Here is a 16199-nt window from a genome sequence, read left to right as displayed (position 1 = left end):
TGTGTCGTATGTTTTTCTGCTAATCATACGTCATAATAAAAACACCCTTCATTAGCCACTCCTTTATTATGCTAGGGTTGATGAAGTTTATTGATAGCAAGGCAATGTTCTTAAAGTGGAAACTATATTATAGTGGAAGAGGGATGGAATATACAAGTACTCTGGTTTCTTAAATAACTTGTATCTAAAAGTTTATTTACTTTTCATTTATAGTGTATCTGCTAATATTTAATCTGCAAAAAGATAAATGGTTTATCAGATTATTATGGAATTATTGTGACCAAGTCTTGCAGAACACAATAGCTCTAGAATGGTCAGATTTAAACGGTGTGTTTCAACAACTTGTATTTGTTGAGCATTTTGTTAAAATTTAGACATGCATTTTCGGCCCACAAGGCCATGCCACCCAATCACACCCAATTGACCTACAACCCCTGGCATGTTTTGGAGAGTGGGAGGAATCCGGAGCCCCCAGGGAAAACCCACGCAAACACGGGGATAACGTATAAAGTCCCTGCAGACAGTACGGGATTCAAACCCTGGTCCCAATTGCTGGTACTGTAACAACGTTGCACTAACCAGCACTCTTAACAGTGCTGGTTTTTGGCCAAATCCCAAGGTCCTTCACTAGAGAGTAATATATGACACTGAGAAACATAGGGAGGGGTGTTGGAGGAAGAGAGTAAAAGAGAAAATGCTGGTACCGGACAGTGAAGATTTTGCTTCCTGAACACTTTTGGGTTTATTTAATGGATTTTGGGCTGCTGGTCATGAAAAACACCTTAAAATATTCCTAACGCTTACTGTTTTTAGATATAGCATATTTTTGTGATTTCTTGTCAGATTTTAAGTCTACCCCAAGCCTACAAAACCATGAAATGCAACATGTCATTTTCTAAATTTGCACTTGGACGTCTTCCCTGCTGATCTTGGTGCAGTCAGTGATGAACATGGAGAAAGGTTTCACCACGACATTGCGACCATTGAAAAGCGGTATCGGGGCAACTGGAATCCATTAATGCTGGCCGACTATTGTTTGACATTGACACGAGAGGCATCAGATGCTAAGTGTAAACAAAATTGAATGGCAAAAATTTTTTAGGTCATTTGAACTAACGCAATGTGTCAGCATCATTATGCGATTAAATATGCTAAATTCAATACAAGTTAATTTAATGGTTCTCCAATTTCCTACGCGATACAGCAAATCTGAAATGGTCTTTGTGTTCAGCTTGAAGTTCTCCATCATAATCCCCAATTTTTTTTCAGGAAGCAAACCTTTTGCAAAAATGTTTTGTCCAGCATTATTTGACACTGAGGAACACAAGGAAGGACAGGGGAGATGGACGAAGAGAGTATAAGAGAAAATGCAGGTAATGCATCAGCCAATGTGCTCTAGCCCTATGTCAGTTCAAAGAGAATCTATCTTTCCTTTATGTTGGCTGAGGAGAAAATATTGGCTTCTGGACAAGAGGAAGAACCTTGTGCTGTTCTTCACTCTAGTGAAATAAAGACCTCTGATGTTCATGTGTGAGACATTCTGGCCATCACCTCGATATAATATCTGCAATGCACTGAAACAACAGTAGAGCCTGAATAGGTTGATGTGCTCAAGGCAATAGGCTAGGTAAAGGGGTATGTTTTAAGAAACATCATAAAGGAAGAAACTTTACCTCAGAAGCCATAACATGCAAGGGTTGAGTGTAAATTACATTGGAACAGAGCAGTTAGAGTGCACCATTCAAAATCCTCATGCCTATTCCAGCATTCAGTGATATTGGGTGAACCATAACTTAATTCCATACATGCATCAACTTCCCCAAATATTAAATACCTAAAGCTAATTTGGTTTAAATTTATTTGTCACAAAGTAGAAAAGTGAGAAGGGTTTTCTTGTAACCATGTTATCTCTAACATTCAGACACTCATGTGAAGAGCACAGCTGAGCATATAGAGTACAGAATTGCAAAGAATAGGAATGGCAGCATGGTTAGTGCAGTGGTTCTCAACCTTTTTCTTTCCACTCACATACCACTTTAAGTATTCCCTATGCTCTGTTATTAGTGAGTGGAAAGAAAACGTTTGAAAACCACTGTTTTAATCGTACCTAATTGACTGTTTATGTGCATGGTTTCATAACTCCAAAGGAAATGGGCCAATGACAATTTTTCCTCAAGCAACATATTCCAGTAACAATTGGGTCTAGAGCAATGGTTCTCAACCTTCCCTTCCTATTCACATACCACCTTAAACCATCCCTTACTAATTAGAGAGGGATTACTTAAAGTGGAATGTGATTGGAAAGAAAAATGTTGAGAACCACTGGGTTAGCACAACGCTATTATAGCACCAATAATCCAAGTTCAAATCTGCCCCTGTCTGTAAGGAGTTTGTACATTCTCCATGTGACTTGCGTAGGTCTCCTCTGGGTGCTTTCGTTTCCTCCCATATTCCAAAGATGTATGGGATTAGTAGGTTAATTTGTCACATGGATGTATTTGGATGGTATGGGCTTGAAGGCCCTGTAACAATGCTGTATATCTAAATTAAAATTAAAAATTAAATTAGCACCAAGCGCAGACAGCATGGTAGCACTCTTGTGGGGATCATTCAGGAGCCTGATGGCTGCAGGGAAGAAGCTGTCCTTAAACCTTATCCCCAATGGGAGGAGAGAGAAGGGAATGCATCCAGGGTGTGATCAATTTTTCAGTGTGCTGGCTTCCTTTCCTGGTGGCAGGAGATAGAAAACCAATCAGTATAAATATAAAATCAACAATAAATCAAGCAACATTTGTGGTGTTAATGCTCCATCCAGAGCATCGAGCATCTATCCATTAAAATGCTCGCTGGTTAGTCAGTGGGATGCACCCCACTTATTAATATGTTCGTACAGTGAAAAGGCAATAGAGCATTGGACTTGTGCATGGCTTATTGTAATAGTACAAAATTGCAGGCTGCATGAGAAACTAAATGACTACTGATCATGTACGATACTGTGATACACAATGCATTAGAAAGGAATTGGCAGGTGTATGGTATTAGTAATACTCCAAAACTTGATAATGATTGTCTTATTGCAGTTATATTAAGGTATGAATCCTCTCAATTCACAGGGATAAAAGGAAACAAAAAAATATCTTTCACTCCCATCACCATAAATGGAAGTACAAAAACAATGATGCGCTTACATACATTTTGAAGTATATTGGATAAAGAAATCCAAAATTGCAAGGGGTCTGACTGGAAGAGGTAAGGAAGGGGAAGTGATAGAACCTGTGTTGGAAGAGACAAAGTGATCTACATCAAGACACAAGAAAGTCTGCAGATGGTGCAAATGTGCTGTATAAACTCAGCAAGTCACAAAGCATCCATAAGAGATAAAGAGCCTGGGTCCTTCGTCAGTTATAAGTGAAACAGGCAGGACCCTGATTAAAAAAGTGTGGGAGGAGGAAGGAGGAGAGGAGGGAGGAACGGGGCAGGGAGCAGAGTACATGGAGCAGGTCATTCATGGATACAGATGAGAGGGTGGAAGAAACTGAGAGGTGAGGGGGGAGAGGATTGCTCTCTGATGGGAGAGGGAAAGGAAGGGGTGGAGAGTTGGAGAAAAGCAGACAGAGGATAAGGAAAGAGAGAGAAAGACTCAGATGAAGGGTTTAATGGAAATTGAAGTATAATGACGAAGCTATTTGGTTGGAAAGTTGGAAGATAAGGTGTTCTTCCAATTTATGGTGGCCTCAATTTAGCAGTGCTTCAGTCCATGTTGAGCACCTTCACTCTATCCCCTGCAATAGCAAGGACCTCACAATAGCTAACCACTTTAATTCCGCATCCCATTCCCACACCGACATGGCCTCATGCTCTGCCAAACTGAGGCCACCTGCAAATTGGAGGGACAACATCCGATATTCAATCTGCCACTTTCACCCGGTCTGCCCTGTACGTGACTCCAGATTCACCAACATTGTTTATTCTGTTGACCCAAAATATTAATGATTTCCAAGCTTGCAGTATTTTTTTTAGCTCAAGATGCCAATATCTGTGGTCTTTCTTTCCATCACTGACTCTCATTTGTTTTCTGAAATGGGTTGGGGGCATCTGATCAACAACATTGTCTGAGAATGATAGTCCAAGTGTGAGGTTGTATTTTGGAAGGACAAACTAAGAAAGGACATACAGGTTCTGCCTGACACAAGTCTATGTTCCATTCTGGTAGACCAGACGTATTTTGGAAAGGACTTATGTCGGAATTGTGTACTTACCTTTTAGTTGGCATCCTGGGTTCTGTAGGCTGGGCATGGCCATCTTGATTCCTGTGCGCATGTGCTAGACTTAGGTTGGCGCTTGCGCAGTGGGTTTGCATATTGGAAGTTCGGCTGGTGCATCTGCAAGAGTTAAATGCCCTAATGATATGGAATTCATGCCATTAATTCTCCCGCATGCACCAACCGAACTCCAATAGGTGAACCTCGCATGCACCAACTGAAGACTCGTGTATACACATAGGAATCACAATAGCTGCATCCAGCCTATGAATCCCAGGACGCTGACTAACAAGGTAAGTATGCACATTTTGGCTCTTACATGTCCTATATCCCTATTATTGTTTCTCAAATACAACATAAACCACGTAAATTTTATATTTTTCAAAAACATTTTGATCATATGTGCAAATGGACACAAGTCACAAAGATCGGGGTGTGCCTGTACACAATAAATGGAAGGAACTGAGGAGTGAGGTAGAACAGAGGGATCTGGGAATATAGATAAATAATTCCCTGAAAGAGGTGTCTGATGTGGATAAGGTTGTAAAGATAGCTTTTGGCATAGTGGCCTTCATAAATCAAATTATTGGGAACAGGAGTTAGGATGTTATGTTAAAGTTGTGTAAGACATTGGTGAGGCCAATTTTGGAGTATTGCGTGTAGGTTTGGGTGCCTAGCTACAGTAAGGATATCAATAAGATGGAGAGAGTGCAGAGATTTATTAGGATGGTACCCGGTCTTCAGGGATTGAGTTACAGGGAAAGGTTAAACAGATTAGGATTTTATTCCCTGGAATGTAGAAGAATGAGGGGTGATTTGATAGAGGTATTTAAAATTATGAGGGGGTTAGACAGAGTAGATGTAGATAGGCATTTAAGGTAGGTGAGAATCACACAAGAGGATATGGGTTAAGGGTGAAAGGGGGAAGTTTAGGGGGAATATGAGAGGGATTTTTTTTCACTTAGAGAGTGGTGAGAGTGTTGAATCAGCGGTCATCTGAAGAGGTAGATGCAGTCTTGATTTTAACATTTAAGGGAAATTTGGATAGGTACATGGATGGGAGAGATATGGAGGGCTATAGACTGAGTGCAGGTCAGTGGGACTAGCCAAGAAAAATTGGTTTGGCACATACTATAAGATCCAAAGTGGCCTGCTTCTGTGCTGTTCTATGGATCTCATGAAAGAGTTCTTAATGTCATTTTATAAATAAAATCATCCTACTTGTCATAATTCAATAATTTGCTGAAAATTTAAAATGGCACAATTTCTGATTGGAATTCTTCCCTCACAATTGCTTTTTAAGGAAATCAGAAATCATCAGGGGTATGTGTAATGATAAATATGTAAATATATCTTCTCAGTTATTCATATTGTATGAAATCAATCAAAGCATTATTTTTGATAATGAATAATTCATCTCCTGATTTGAAAGCTACATACATCTCCATCACACAAATATACTTTGAGGCTGAGATCATTCTGTGTTACATTAGTAGAAAATATGTTTGCACTATATTTCTTTGCCCATTCTTTTATGAAACATATTCAACTTCATTTCAAACAATTTAGTGTTTTGGTTCAAGCTTCATTTTGAAATTCTTTGTGTTTTAACAAATAAAAGTGCACAAATGTACCTGTAGCGACTACTATCCATAAAAAAAAGATGCTTGGAGGCTAAGTAGGCTCACTGTGATGCGTTAGAACAAATTCATAGCGAAGACCAGATGCATTTTTAAACTGTTAATTAATGAAAAGAAAAAGACTCATAACGTCCTGGTAACATTGCAACGTCTATCATATGTGATAACAACTGTGTTAACATCTGTCGTGACAGTCAACAGAAAATATCAGAGCCCTACTCACCTTCCTCGTCTCTATCCCATCATACCAGTCCATGCAGGCTAATGACTCTCAAACCCCGTGAAACCCCCACGCATGCACCAACCACCCAAGTGAATAGCGCACGTGCACCAGAGAAACAGGACACGCGTAGTCTTCGGACCTTTGGATGTCACCGACGCCAGCAACCCAACCAACGGCTATGTACAACACATGTTGGGCTCCTACAGTACCAGCAATGCCCTTGCCCATGAATGGAAGTCCTGCTATCTATCTTGGGTGGATCTATTATTTCCCTGGTATTATCATCTGCTATTGGCCAGAAATTGAACTGGACCTGCCCCATGACTATTGTGAAGACAAGAGCAGATCCAAGGCTAGGAATCCCTGTAGTGAATTACCCTCAAATGCCAAGAAAAGCCTTTCCACATCAGGAATGTGGTGGAATGCTCTTTCCTTGCCTGCATGAGTGCAGACCCAAGAAACTCGATGCTTTCCAAAACAAAGCAGTCCTCTTCAATGACACCCATCTGCATCCCCTGACCACCAGCACTCCATGACTGTAATGGACTGCAGCTTCTCACCTTAACTGCCCCAGCACTACTCATCTACTACTAACAGGAAGGAAGAGACAACAACCTCCCCTCCATGTTGCACAATGCCTTGGCATGGAAATAAATCACTGTTCAACATCACTGCAACATCTAAATCCTGGAACACCCTCCTCACCACAAGGACTGGAGCCATTTAAGGCTGTCCTTCACAAGGTCAGTTAAGGCTGGGCTTAACCTCACCAGCAACCCTCTCATCAGATTTCCCCATCAGTCAAACTCATTAGTCTGCTTGGAATCAACTATAAGCCAGGTCATATTTTTTTCTAAGCCTGAAGCGCAATGCTGGGCTCTTACAATTACTGGTCACCATTATTCAGACTACCTTTTTAATTCCAAATATATTTGAATAAATGTGCAGAACTCTATAAATATTTATGAGTTTGATCAGCACAGTGGTGCAGCTGGTAGAGCTACAACTGCCTTACAGCTCAGCAATTTGGCTTCGATCCTGACCCCTGGTGGTGTCTGTGCGGTGTTTGGTACTTGCCCGACTCCCGAGGGTTTCCACCACATGCTTCAGTTTTCTCCTGTATCTCAAATGAGTTCAGGATGGTAGGTTAACTGGACCCTCTATGTTGCCTCCAGTGTGTGGGATTTGAACTTATGGTTTTGGATGAATAGTTTAAGACACTGGATGATCTGACCACTCTTCTATGAGCAAGAAAATGTCTGTAGTATGGAGGGTCCTGTGGCCCCCTCTGGTGGGGGTCATGGTTAGAAGCCACCACTCCAAGACCACGCACAATGAGCATATACCTTGCCTTTGGCCCTTGTGAGGGAATACACACCTTGCTATTAGCTCCTTTAATCTCCTGCTCTATTTTGGGTATACCTGAGCTGGCCCCTACTATCCAGCTGGGGGTATAAAGCCCAACATGTGGACCAGCTGGGTCTCTTTTCCCTTGAAGACGTAACCAAGTTCCACTTCAGTTCACGAGCTGTAGTTGACATTGGAGGGTTAATTTTAAGGTGTGTACCAATAAAGGCTGCTTGCAGATCCCATTGGCAAGCCCTGTTCTTTGAAGCCTACACCAGTTTTGAAGACAGTTGTTGCCAAAGACATGTGGAGAACCGTGAACAGTGTCCCAAAGCAGCAGCCATGGTTAGTACAAAAACAGACTTCCAATGCCCTCATTGTGCCAGACTTTGCACTTCCAGACTGGGACTGCAAAGTTACCTTCGTGTCCACAGATCACTTGCACAACATGTTTTCTTCGAACTGAAGGACTATCAGTAAAGTGTTGGGGGACTTATTGTGGTTCCCACCTATGAATTGATCATTGTAACTGCTTTCTTTCCAACTAATCAAGGTGTCATACCTTCACCAGGTTGAGGGGTTGCGGGTACTGTTGTTGCATCTTTCTGCTGTATTAATTAAATAAATTGTGGTGCTTAGTGATTGTCAGAGCTGTTCTTATGTCGAATGTGAATGTATCTTGTCTGAGTGCGTGATCCTAGTGGTGACTTTCCCTCATGGTCAAATAAAGATCTTTTGTCACAATAAATTTGTGGTCAGACCCATTGCTTCTCAGACCAGCTGAACTTGTTCTTCACATTGCAGTTCACAAAGAAAATATTGCATATACTGGAAATTGGAAATAAAAATAGAAAAACATGGAAGAAAAAACATAATTAATGTTTCAGGTAGAGAAACCTCTATCAGATTTTGGAATGTAATAAAACAAGGTAGTCTTAATTTAGAGAGGATGGGACAGGGATGGTCATGATAAAAAGAATATGTTTATTGTCACATATACTCAGCTGCAGTGATGAAGTGTGTTTTGCGAGCAGTCCAACCAGACACCTCATACAGAGTACAGCAAGAAAGACAGAGTACAGAAGTGCGGAATTCCAGTGAGTGGACCAATGGCACAGAACAAAGACTTGTGTGAGGATCAGTCTGACAACGGTAGGTGGGTTTATGGAATAAGATGTCAGAGCAAGTGGTGGATGTGAGTACAATTAAGAATTTAAAGGGAATTTAAATAGGTAAACAAGTAAAGAATTTGAAGGATATTGGTTTTGTTCAGATGGACAACTTGGTTGGTATGGACACATTGGGTCAAAGTCCATATTTCCATGCACAACCCTATGAATCTAATGCTAATTGCAGTTTGCATTAACTGTAAAGAGAAGCAGAGGAAATATTTCAGTGATGAACTGGAGAAAGTTTCAAATCAAACAGGTTTTAAGTTTCAAGGAAGGAACAGAGTTGGGGGAACAAAAGCAGGCAAGGATTCTTTTTCCACTTTCCTTCACTGACCTTATCGATAGCTTGCGTCCCTCTCTTCCCACCCATCCTCAACCCTACTCCCATCGACCTTTCCTACTGATATCTACACCTTAAAACTTGTGCCACGGTTCTCACGAGAGACCGTTGGCCAGCAGGATTAACTCTTTCTCCTCCTGTCTGGCTGCGTGATTCAATGAACGGGACGACATCCGTTCGGAAGTGCAGGCTGCATTTGTATTTAAAAGCGATCGAGGGGCGCATTGCTGTGAATGAGGAGGCAGGTTGCTGGGACGTGGTTTGTTGTCGAAGAGGGAGCGGTTGTGGGGCAGGAGGACGCAGTGTTCAGCAGACTGGCTGCTCCAACCGGGGCGGGGTTTCTGGGATGGGGAAGGGGTCGATGGAGACAGGGGTCTGCTGGAGAAGGATCGTTGCAAAGCGGTGGTAGTCAGGACGGAGAGGTCAGTGTGAAGGGACGCGGAGGGGTCGGTGGGAGTTTTGACGGGGGTATCAGCGGAGAGGCATGGGAGTTGGGACGGGGAGGAGTCGGTGGGAAGGGTTGGGGTTTGGGCGGGTCGGTGGGAGTCGAGACGGGGAAGGGTTGGTGGGAAGGGGTAAGAGTTGGGGAGGGGTCGGGAAGGGGTGGAAGTGAGGAAGAGAAACCCCTCTCCTGTCAGCTCTGCGCTGGAGTTGTCCATAAACACATCGACTCACTGCAAGGTGGTTCCACGCCCAGTGTTGTGTTGCTTGGGCTCGGCTGATTGGTCACCGGGCTGGTTGTAGCGAGCTAAAGCAGCCAATGGGAGCGACCGCAGGGTGGGATTTGTCGTGTCTGGGTCGAGCAGAGAAATATATGCACGGGGTAAAAAAAACCCTCCAACTCGGAGCGGACGGGAACGCGTGGGCTGGCGGCTGGGAGGTATTGGATCCACTGTTGGGACAGGGGTTTCCAGGGGTGGGAGGCGTTGGTGGCTCAGTCCTGGGGTTGGATCATCCCTCCCACCCCCCCCCCCCCCTCCCTCGCCCACACCTCCCGGTCCCTCTCGGCGCCTTGCCGCAAAACTTTGAGGCATGGTTGCAGGAGAGAAGGCCGAGTGTAGCGATGCAGAGCCCGGTTGGTGCAAGACCCCGAGCGGGCACATCAAACGACCCATGAACGCTTTCATGGTGTGGTCCCAGATCGAAAGGAGGAAGATCATGGAGCAGTCTCCGGACATGCACAACGCCGAGATCTCCAAGCGTTTGGGCAAGCGCTGGAAAGCGCTGCAGGACGGCGAGAAGACCCCATTCATCCGAGAAGCAGAGAGACTGAGGCTGAAACACATGGCCGATTACCCGGACTACAAGTACCGGCCTCGGAAGAAGGGCAAAGGAGGCGCCATGGCCAAGATGTTGAATAAGAAGGTGGCTTCTTCAATGAGGAGCAGCCTGGCAGCCAAGAAGCAGAGGACCAGAGGAGTGAAGGTAGGGTGGAAGACCAAGAGAAGCGGCCCCTCTCACTCGCCGGGAGAGGACGCGGAGGAGGTCGACCCCGAGGTGGGCTCGATGGAGATCCGCCTCGCCCACCAAGGACATGCCAGGAAACTGCGGCCGGCCTGGGAGGGCGTCTTCGCTGAAGATCCCAACGACTGTCTGGCCACGGAGCTCCCCGACGCCGAGCCTCCGGCCGCCGAAGAGCGAGGCAGGACAGCGTGCAACCGTCCCAGGGAGGCTCGGTTCCCCTCTCCCACCTCCAGCAGATCGGGCTCCTCCTCTCTCGCCTCGTCGTCGGACGAGGAGCTGGAAGACGAGATCCTGAACATCATTCGCAGCGCTAACTTGGAGAACCTGCCTCTGGGCACCCTGGACTCCCTCTCGCTGGACAGGGACGTGGAGGCCACCCTCACGAACTCCGCATCCCACTTCGAATTCCCGGACTACTGCACCCCAGAAGTTAGCGAGATGATTTCAGGAGACTGGTTGGTCTCTAGTGTTTCCGATTTGGTCTTTACCTACTAAATACCGCCTCGGAGATTTTGTCGTGAACGAATCATCTTTATTTGCCTCTTTTTTAAATATACAATTCCTCTTAAAACACAATCAAAGCAAAAAAAAAGATTTAAACCAGCAATTTCAATCTCAGCGGCATTTTTCGCGATTATTTTATACTGCATTAAGGTGCCTGCCCTGGAAATGTTCTTAAATATATATCGTTAAAATATCCTCTTTGAGTAACGTGTACTTGTCCCAAAGTGAGCGCTATTTAAAAAAAAACTTTGATGTGTAATATTCCTGGTGCTTTTAGACAATAACTCCAGTGCCGTGAGTAGGATATCGATTTTGCACACACCTGCCGTTTCGGGTCGGGCAGTGTTAGTGTGTGTGGTGTAAAATATGTAAATCTCGCTGGAGTATCAATGGACCTAATAGAAAAGAGAACGAACAACTTTGAGCACCCATGTGTGTTCACAGCGGGTTTTTTTTAGCAGTTTTTTTTTATTCGTGGGTTTAATAATTTTTTTAAAAAAGAAAAGAAAATCTGGAATACTCAGGATATTTTTTTTTCCACGCGAAGCAAGAGCTGTCGCTTTGCAAAGTTCAAAACCGATGCGTGAAGTGGTTTGGGAACAGTGGTCATCTTCTCTGAACCCGACTGTCTCCGGGGAATCTGGGTTTGAGATAACATGCATGTCGTGTTTGAGGCCAGCTCGCAGCTGCCTTGATGGCAATTTCGGCGTGGAGAGATTTTCAATTTGCCAGCTGGTTGCGGCGAACAGAAGCCGCTGGGTCCTAGCGAGCGTTGGGTTCTTTCCAATGGGATAGGGCGATAGACAGGGAAGTGGAGGAGGGTAAGGTAGTGTTTAACACGCATCTTTCTTTATATATATATATATATTTATATATAAAAAAGAAATCTAGTTTTTAGAAAACGTCTTTGTGTTATTGATGCTTCGTGTTCAGGTTTTGACTGAATATTATTTACACACACCATTGCTGATAGTGAGATCTTGCTTCAGGGAAACGGGAAGATTTCACCCGAGGACCATGTTGAATGATGGAATAGAAGCCCCTGTCCCAGCCATTCCACCCCCCCCCCCCCCCACCCCACCGGCTTCTCTGCGACATTGAACCAGTCTCCATAAAGGGTTGAGGCTCAAAAACTTCCACCACTCCTTTTTCATTCTGAGTGATGGTCTGGAACCCGTGCCTGTATTGGAAGTGGGAAGAGAGTTTATTGGTGCTGTTGACAGGAAATCGAAGAGAATGATGTCAAGCTTTTGAGAAAGAGGGAGGAATAGAAATCAGATGAACAAGCCACAAGGTGCCAGCATCAGCTCAATGGGCAGAATGGCCTCTTCCTCTTGGTGTCATAGAGTCTATGAAGATTCAGCTTAACTTGTCTATGCTCGCCAAGTGGTCTACCTGAGCTCCGTTTGGCCCATACCTTCCCTCATCATGTTCCTTATGAACATTGTAATTGTACCTCCACCTACTTCTTCCTCTGGCAACTCATTCTCTACATACACAACCCTCTACGTAAAAAAAAAAAAATTGGCTGATAGGCCCCTTTTAAACCATTCATCTCTCTCCTTAAATCTATGCCTTCTAGTTTTGGACTCTTCTACTCTGGGAAAGTCTCTGAATGAGTTCCTCCAGCAGGCTGTCCTTTTGCTCCAGATTACAGCTTTTGCAGAATCCAATCTGCCCAAGGTGTTAATTACTGGGGTAGGTTTTTTTTTGTGGGGGGGGAAGATTCTGTTGCAGCCTGATCCAGGGGGTTTGTGCCTGAGAAATGCAACTGAGCCACCAGAATCCAGGAGGAGTTCAGCCACCCTAGGGAAGGCTGAGGGGTACATTCTGAGTTAATTGACTGGAGGATCGAGGAAAGCATTTTCACCCAGACTTGGTGAAGGGATTATTAAACATTCCCTGGTGACAGTATATTAGTAGCAGTCTGGACCTCACACTCTGAAAGGCAGAAACACTTGAAGAAACTTCTGCAATGCCAGGGCAAGCAAAAAACATTAAAGCACAGTACAGGCCCTCAGTGTTTTGCTGACCTCTATATTCCTACCAAAAAAATACTAAACCTTCATCCATGTGCCTGTCTAAGAGTCTCTTAAATGTCCCTAAGGCTTCAGCCTCCACCACCATCCCTGGCAAGACATTCCAGGCACCCTAACTCTGTGTGGGTGTGTGTGATTTTAAAAAAAAACCTGATGTCTTCCCTATATTTTCCTATCCTGACTTTGTACAGTTGTCCCCTGGTGTTTGCTACTCCTACCCTGGGGAAAAAGGTGCTGGCTTTCTATTTGATCTATGCCTTTCAGGATTTAAAAAAAACTGCAACCAGTTTGGAGTGGAATTGTGGGATGAGGTTGGATATCTGGCAGAAACACAATGGGCCGAATGGCTAACTTGAGTCTCATAACTATCTGTTGCCTGAAATCAATTGAATACATGACTGGGAGAGATGGTTTGAAATTTCCCCCCCTCCTATTTAAAAAAAAAAAATTGGTGCAAAGACTCAGCTAGTCAAACAGCATTTGTGGGGAAAAATACAGACAACATTTCAGGTCAGTGTCCTTCCCTCAGAACCTTTAGGTCAGTGAACTTCCTTGAAATCATATCTGCAGAACACTTGTATCCTGCACAATATTTTCCAAAATTCTAACTTTTATTTTAAAAGTACAAAGTAGTGATTGAACATTGTGATGTGCCATCCTGGTGTTTATCATTCAATTTGATTTAAGAATTTGAAGGCAAGAGACAAAAAGCTGGTTTAATTGGGAAGCAGTGTGTATAGATTCTAATATCTTGGTGTTACCATTCTGACTGTGTCATGCCATGATTTGTTTGCCACTGTGCATGTTTAGCAGGGAGGCAAAGGGGAGGTGCAATAAATGGTCCCCACATGATTGAACATAAGGATTGGATCTGAATTTGATGCATTTAACCCTCTGAGAACCTCACTGCTTTGAATGCCCCTCAGGTTTAAAAGTTATTGTACTCTGACTATGGAATATTCCTTAAACTCTGTGTGACTGAATTTCAAATCAATGCTCTGACCCCCCCCCCCCCACCTTACATTTTCTAGGGTTGGATCATTATTTTCAAGCTATTGGGTGAGATTAGTTTTAAAGTCATAAAAGCTGGTCATGTGCCTTGTTTGTGTTCTCTGAGAATGTGAATGTGGAAATTGGAGACCATTAAGCATTTTGGGGAAAGAATTCCACATTTACAATACCCCTTATTTGTTCATTTGCATTGTTAAAGTGTTAATTTCTGCCCTTACTCCTCCCCTAAACCAACAAGGTACATCTGAGCCATCCACGATGGTATGTCAGATAACTGCACTAAATTTAAATTTTAAATTTAGACATACAGCTTGGTAGCAGGCCCTTCTGGCCCACGAACACATGCTGCCCAATTACACCCAGTTAATCTCCATTTTTGAAGGGAGGAAGGAAACCCACACAGACACGGGGATATCGTACAAAGTCCTTACAGACAGCGCCGGATTTAAACCTGGGGGTTGCTGGTGCTGTATTAGTGTTAGCCGTGCCAACCGCTATGCTAAATGTGCCACCTTTTACACGAAATATAATACCGCAGGTATATCTGAAGTCAAACACTGAAATTATTGCGGTTCTTCAGCAAATCTATGGGAAGTAGAAGCAGTTAACCTTTCAGCTTGGGGCAATGATTTTGATGAAAAGTTATCGGCTTGAAGTATTAGCCCTGGCTCTGGTCCTCCCTCTCCAAAGATGTTGCCTCTCCTATTGAGAATTTCTCTCTTTTTTTGACTAATCAGATTTCCTTCCTTAAAGGACATTACTGACCCATTTGTATTTTTTTAAAGCCTTATATATTTGTGGCTTACATTATTTTCCAGATGTAGTGATTCATTAACTGGATTTAAATTCATTGGCCCAGCTCTTTAGTTGAGACTGGACTTTCTGAAACCAGTTTAAACACCATTATCTTCCTTCCCATCGATCTTGTGTACAATGTAAGTTTTGATGACCCATTCTAATAATTGACCCCTCCTTGGCCAATATTATTCTGGGTGAATGGTGCTGCATCCATTTCTGCTTGCCCACAGCCAAACGCATTTAAGGCCTGACGAAGGCTCACCAAAAAAGTCACTACCTCCTACTGCATTTGTGTCTAAGAGAGATAAAAACCAGCACTGCATTATCCTTTAATTTTTTCAGTAAAAAAACATGCTGGAATAGGAGGCTGCAATCAGGAGGCAAGCAGAATGAATCTTATAGGCACAGGCACAGGACCTAAAATGCTAATTTGATTTCTCTTTCTGTGGATGCTGCCTGACCTGATGAGTTTTCTAGTTTTATTTCAGACTTCCAGCATCTGCAGGGTTCTCTTTCCCACTGAAGGCTCCCATGACTTTGATTGACTCGGCAGAGTTTCCATAGGATAGTTCTACTTCAGATCAGTTGGCTTTGACCGCGCATACAGACTTCTCAAGGACGCCTCATGTCAGTTGAAATAAACAAATGGCACTTGGAATTTGGAGACACAATATCTACGGTGAAAACTCATTTAAGTTAATAAAAGAAATAGTTTGTGCTTATAAGTTGTTGCCAAGAGCTGTTTGGTGATTGAAGGGTTAATGTGCATCAATGAGTAAGGTTGGGGAACCAAACCTGCCTCCTCCTGTCTCCAATTGCATTGAGAGATAGTTGGGACATTATTACCTGTGTAGATGAAAATAACATGAGTTAATGATAGTGCATTATTGTAAATATTTGTCATAGATTTATTTTCAGAGATTTATAACTGTATAACTGGTTAAATTATTAAAATTCTGCTGTTTTGTTTTCTGTTATCTGTAAAGACTGTTTTAATGATGGAAATTAAATAATTAATATTAAAATGTTTACATCATTTATCACCACTGGTCTCCTTCAGCAGGGTACTCAGCCATTCTACATGAAGGCTTTCCTTCCATGTCTTCTCTGGCATAAATTTAAATTAAAAAATTTTTTACAGCATGGTAACAGGCCCTTCCAACCCATGAGCTCACATTGCCAAAATATCCCAATTGACCTACGAATTCCGTATGTTTTGAATCGGAGGAAACCAGAGCATCTGGTGAAAACCCATGCAGATACGGGGAGAAAGTACAAACTCTCTACAGAGAGAGAGAGTGGGGAGCATGAAGTTCCTTGACATCAATTTAAAGGATGACCTATCCTGGACTCACAATACCTCTTCATTATAACCATATATCAATTACAGCACAGAAGC

General features: G+C 43.2%; 1 protein-coding gene across 1 annotated transcript; it reads left to right on the top strand.

The window, feature by feature from the left end:
- The first annotated feature begins 9834 nt into the window (after positions 1-9834).
- On the top strand, positions 9835-15792 carry LOC138735848 (transcription factor SOX-4-like). Its single transcript, XM_069884353.1, has one exon. It carries the CDS (start codon positions 10017-10019, stop codon positions 10941-10943), a length of 927 nt encoding a protein of 308 aa, XP_069740454.1. The 5' UTR covers positions 9835-10016; the 3' UTR covers positions 10944-15792.
- The last annotated feature ends 407 nt before the right edge of the window (positions 15793-16199 follow it).

Source organism: Narcine bancroftii, chromosome 6, assembly GCF_036971445.1.
Source record: "Narcine bancroftii isolate sNarBan1 chromosome 6, sNarBan1.hap1, whole genome shotgun sequence".
Taxonomy (NCBI): Eukaryota; Metazoa; Chordata; class Chondrichthyes; order Torpediniformes; family Narcinidae; genus Narcine; species Narcine bancroftii.
Note: the sequence above shows the minus strand (reverse complement) of the source record. Positions and strands in the feature narration are given on the sequence as shown.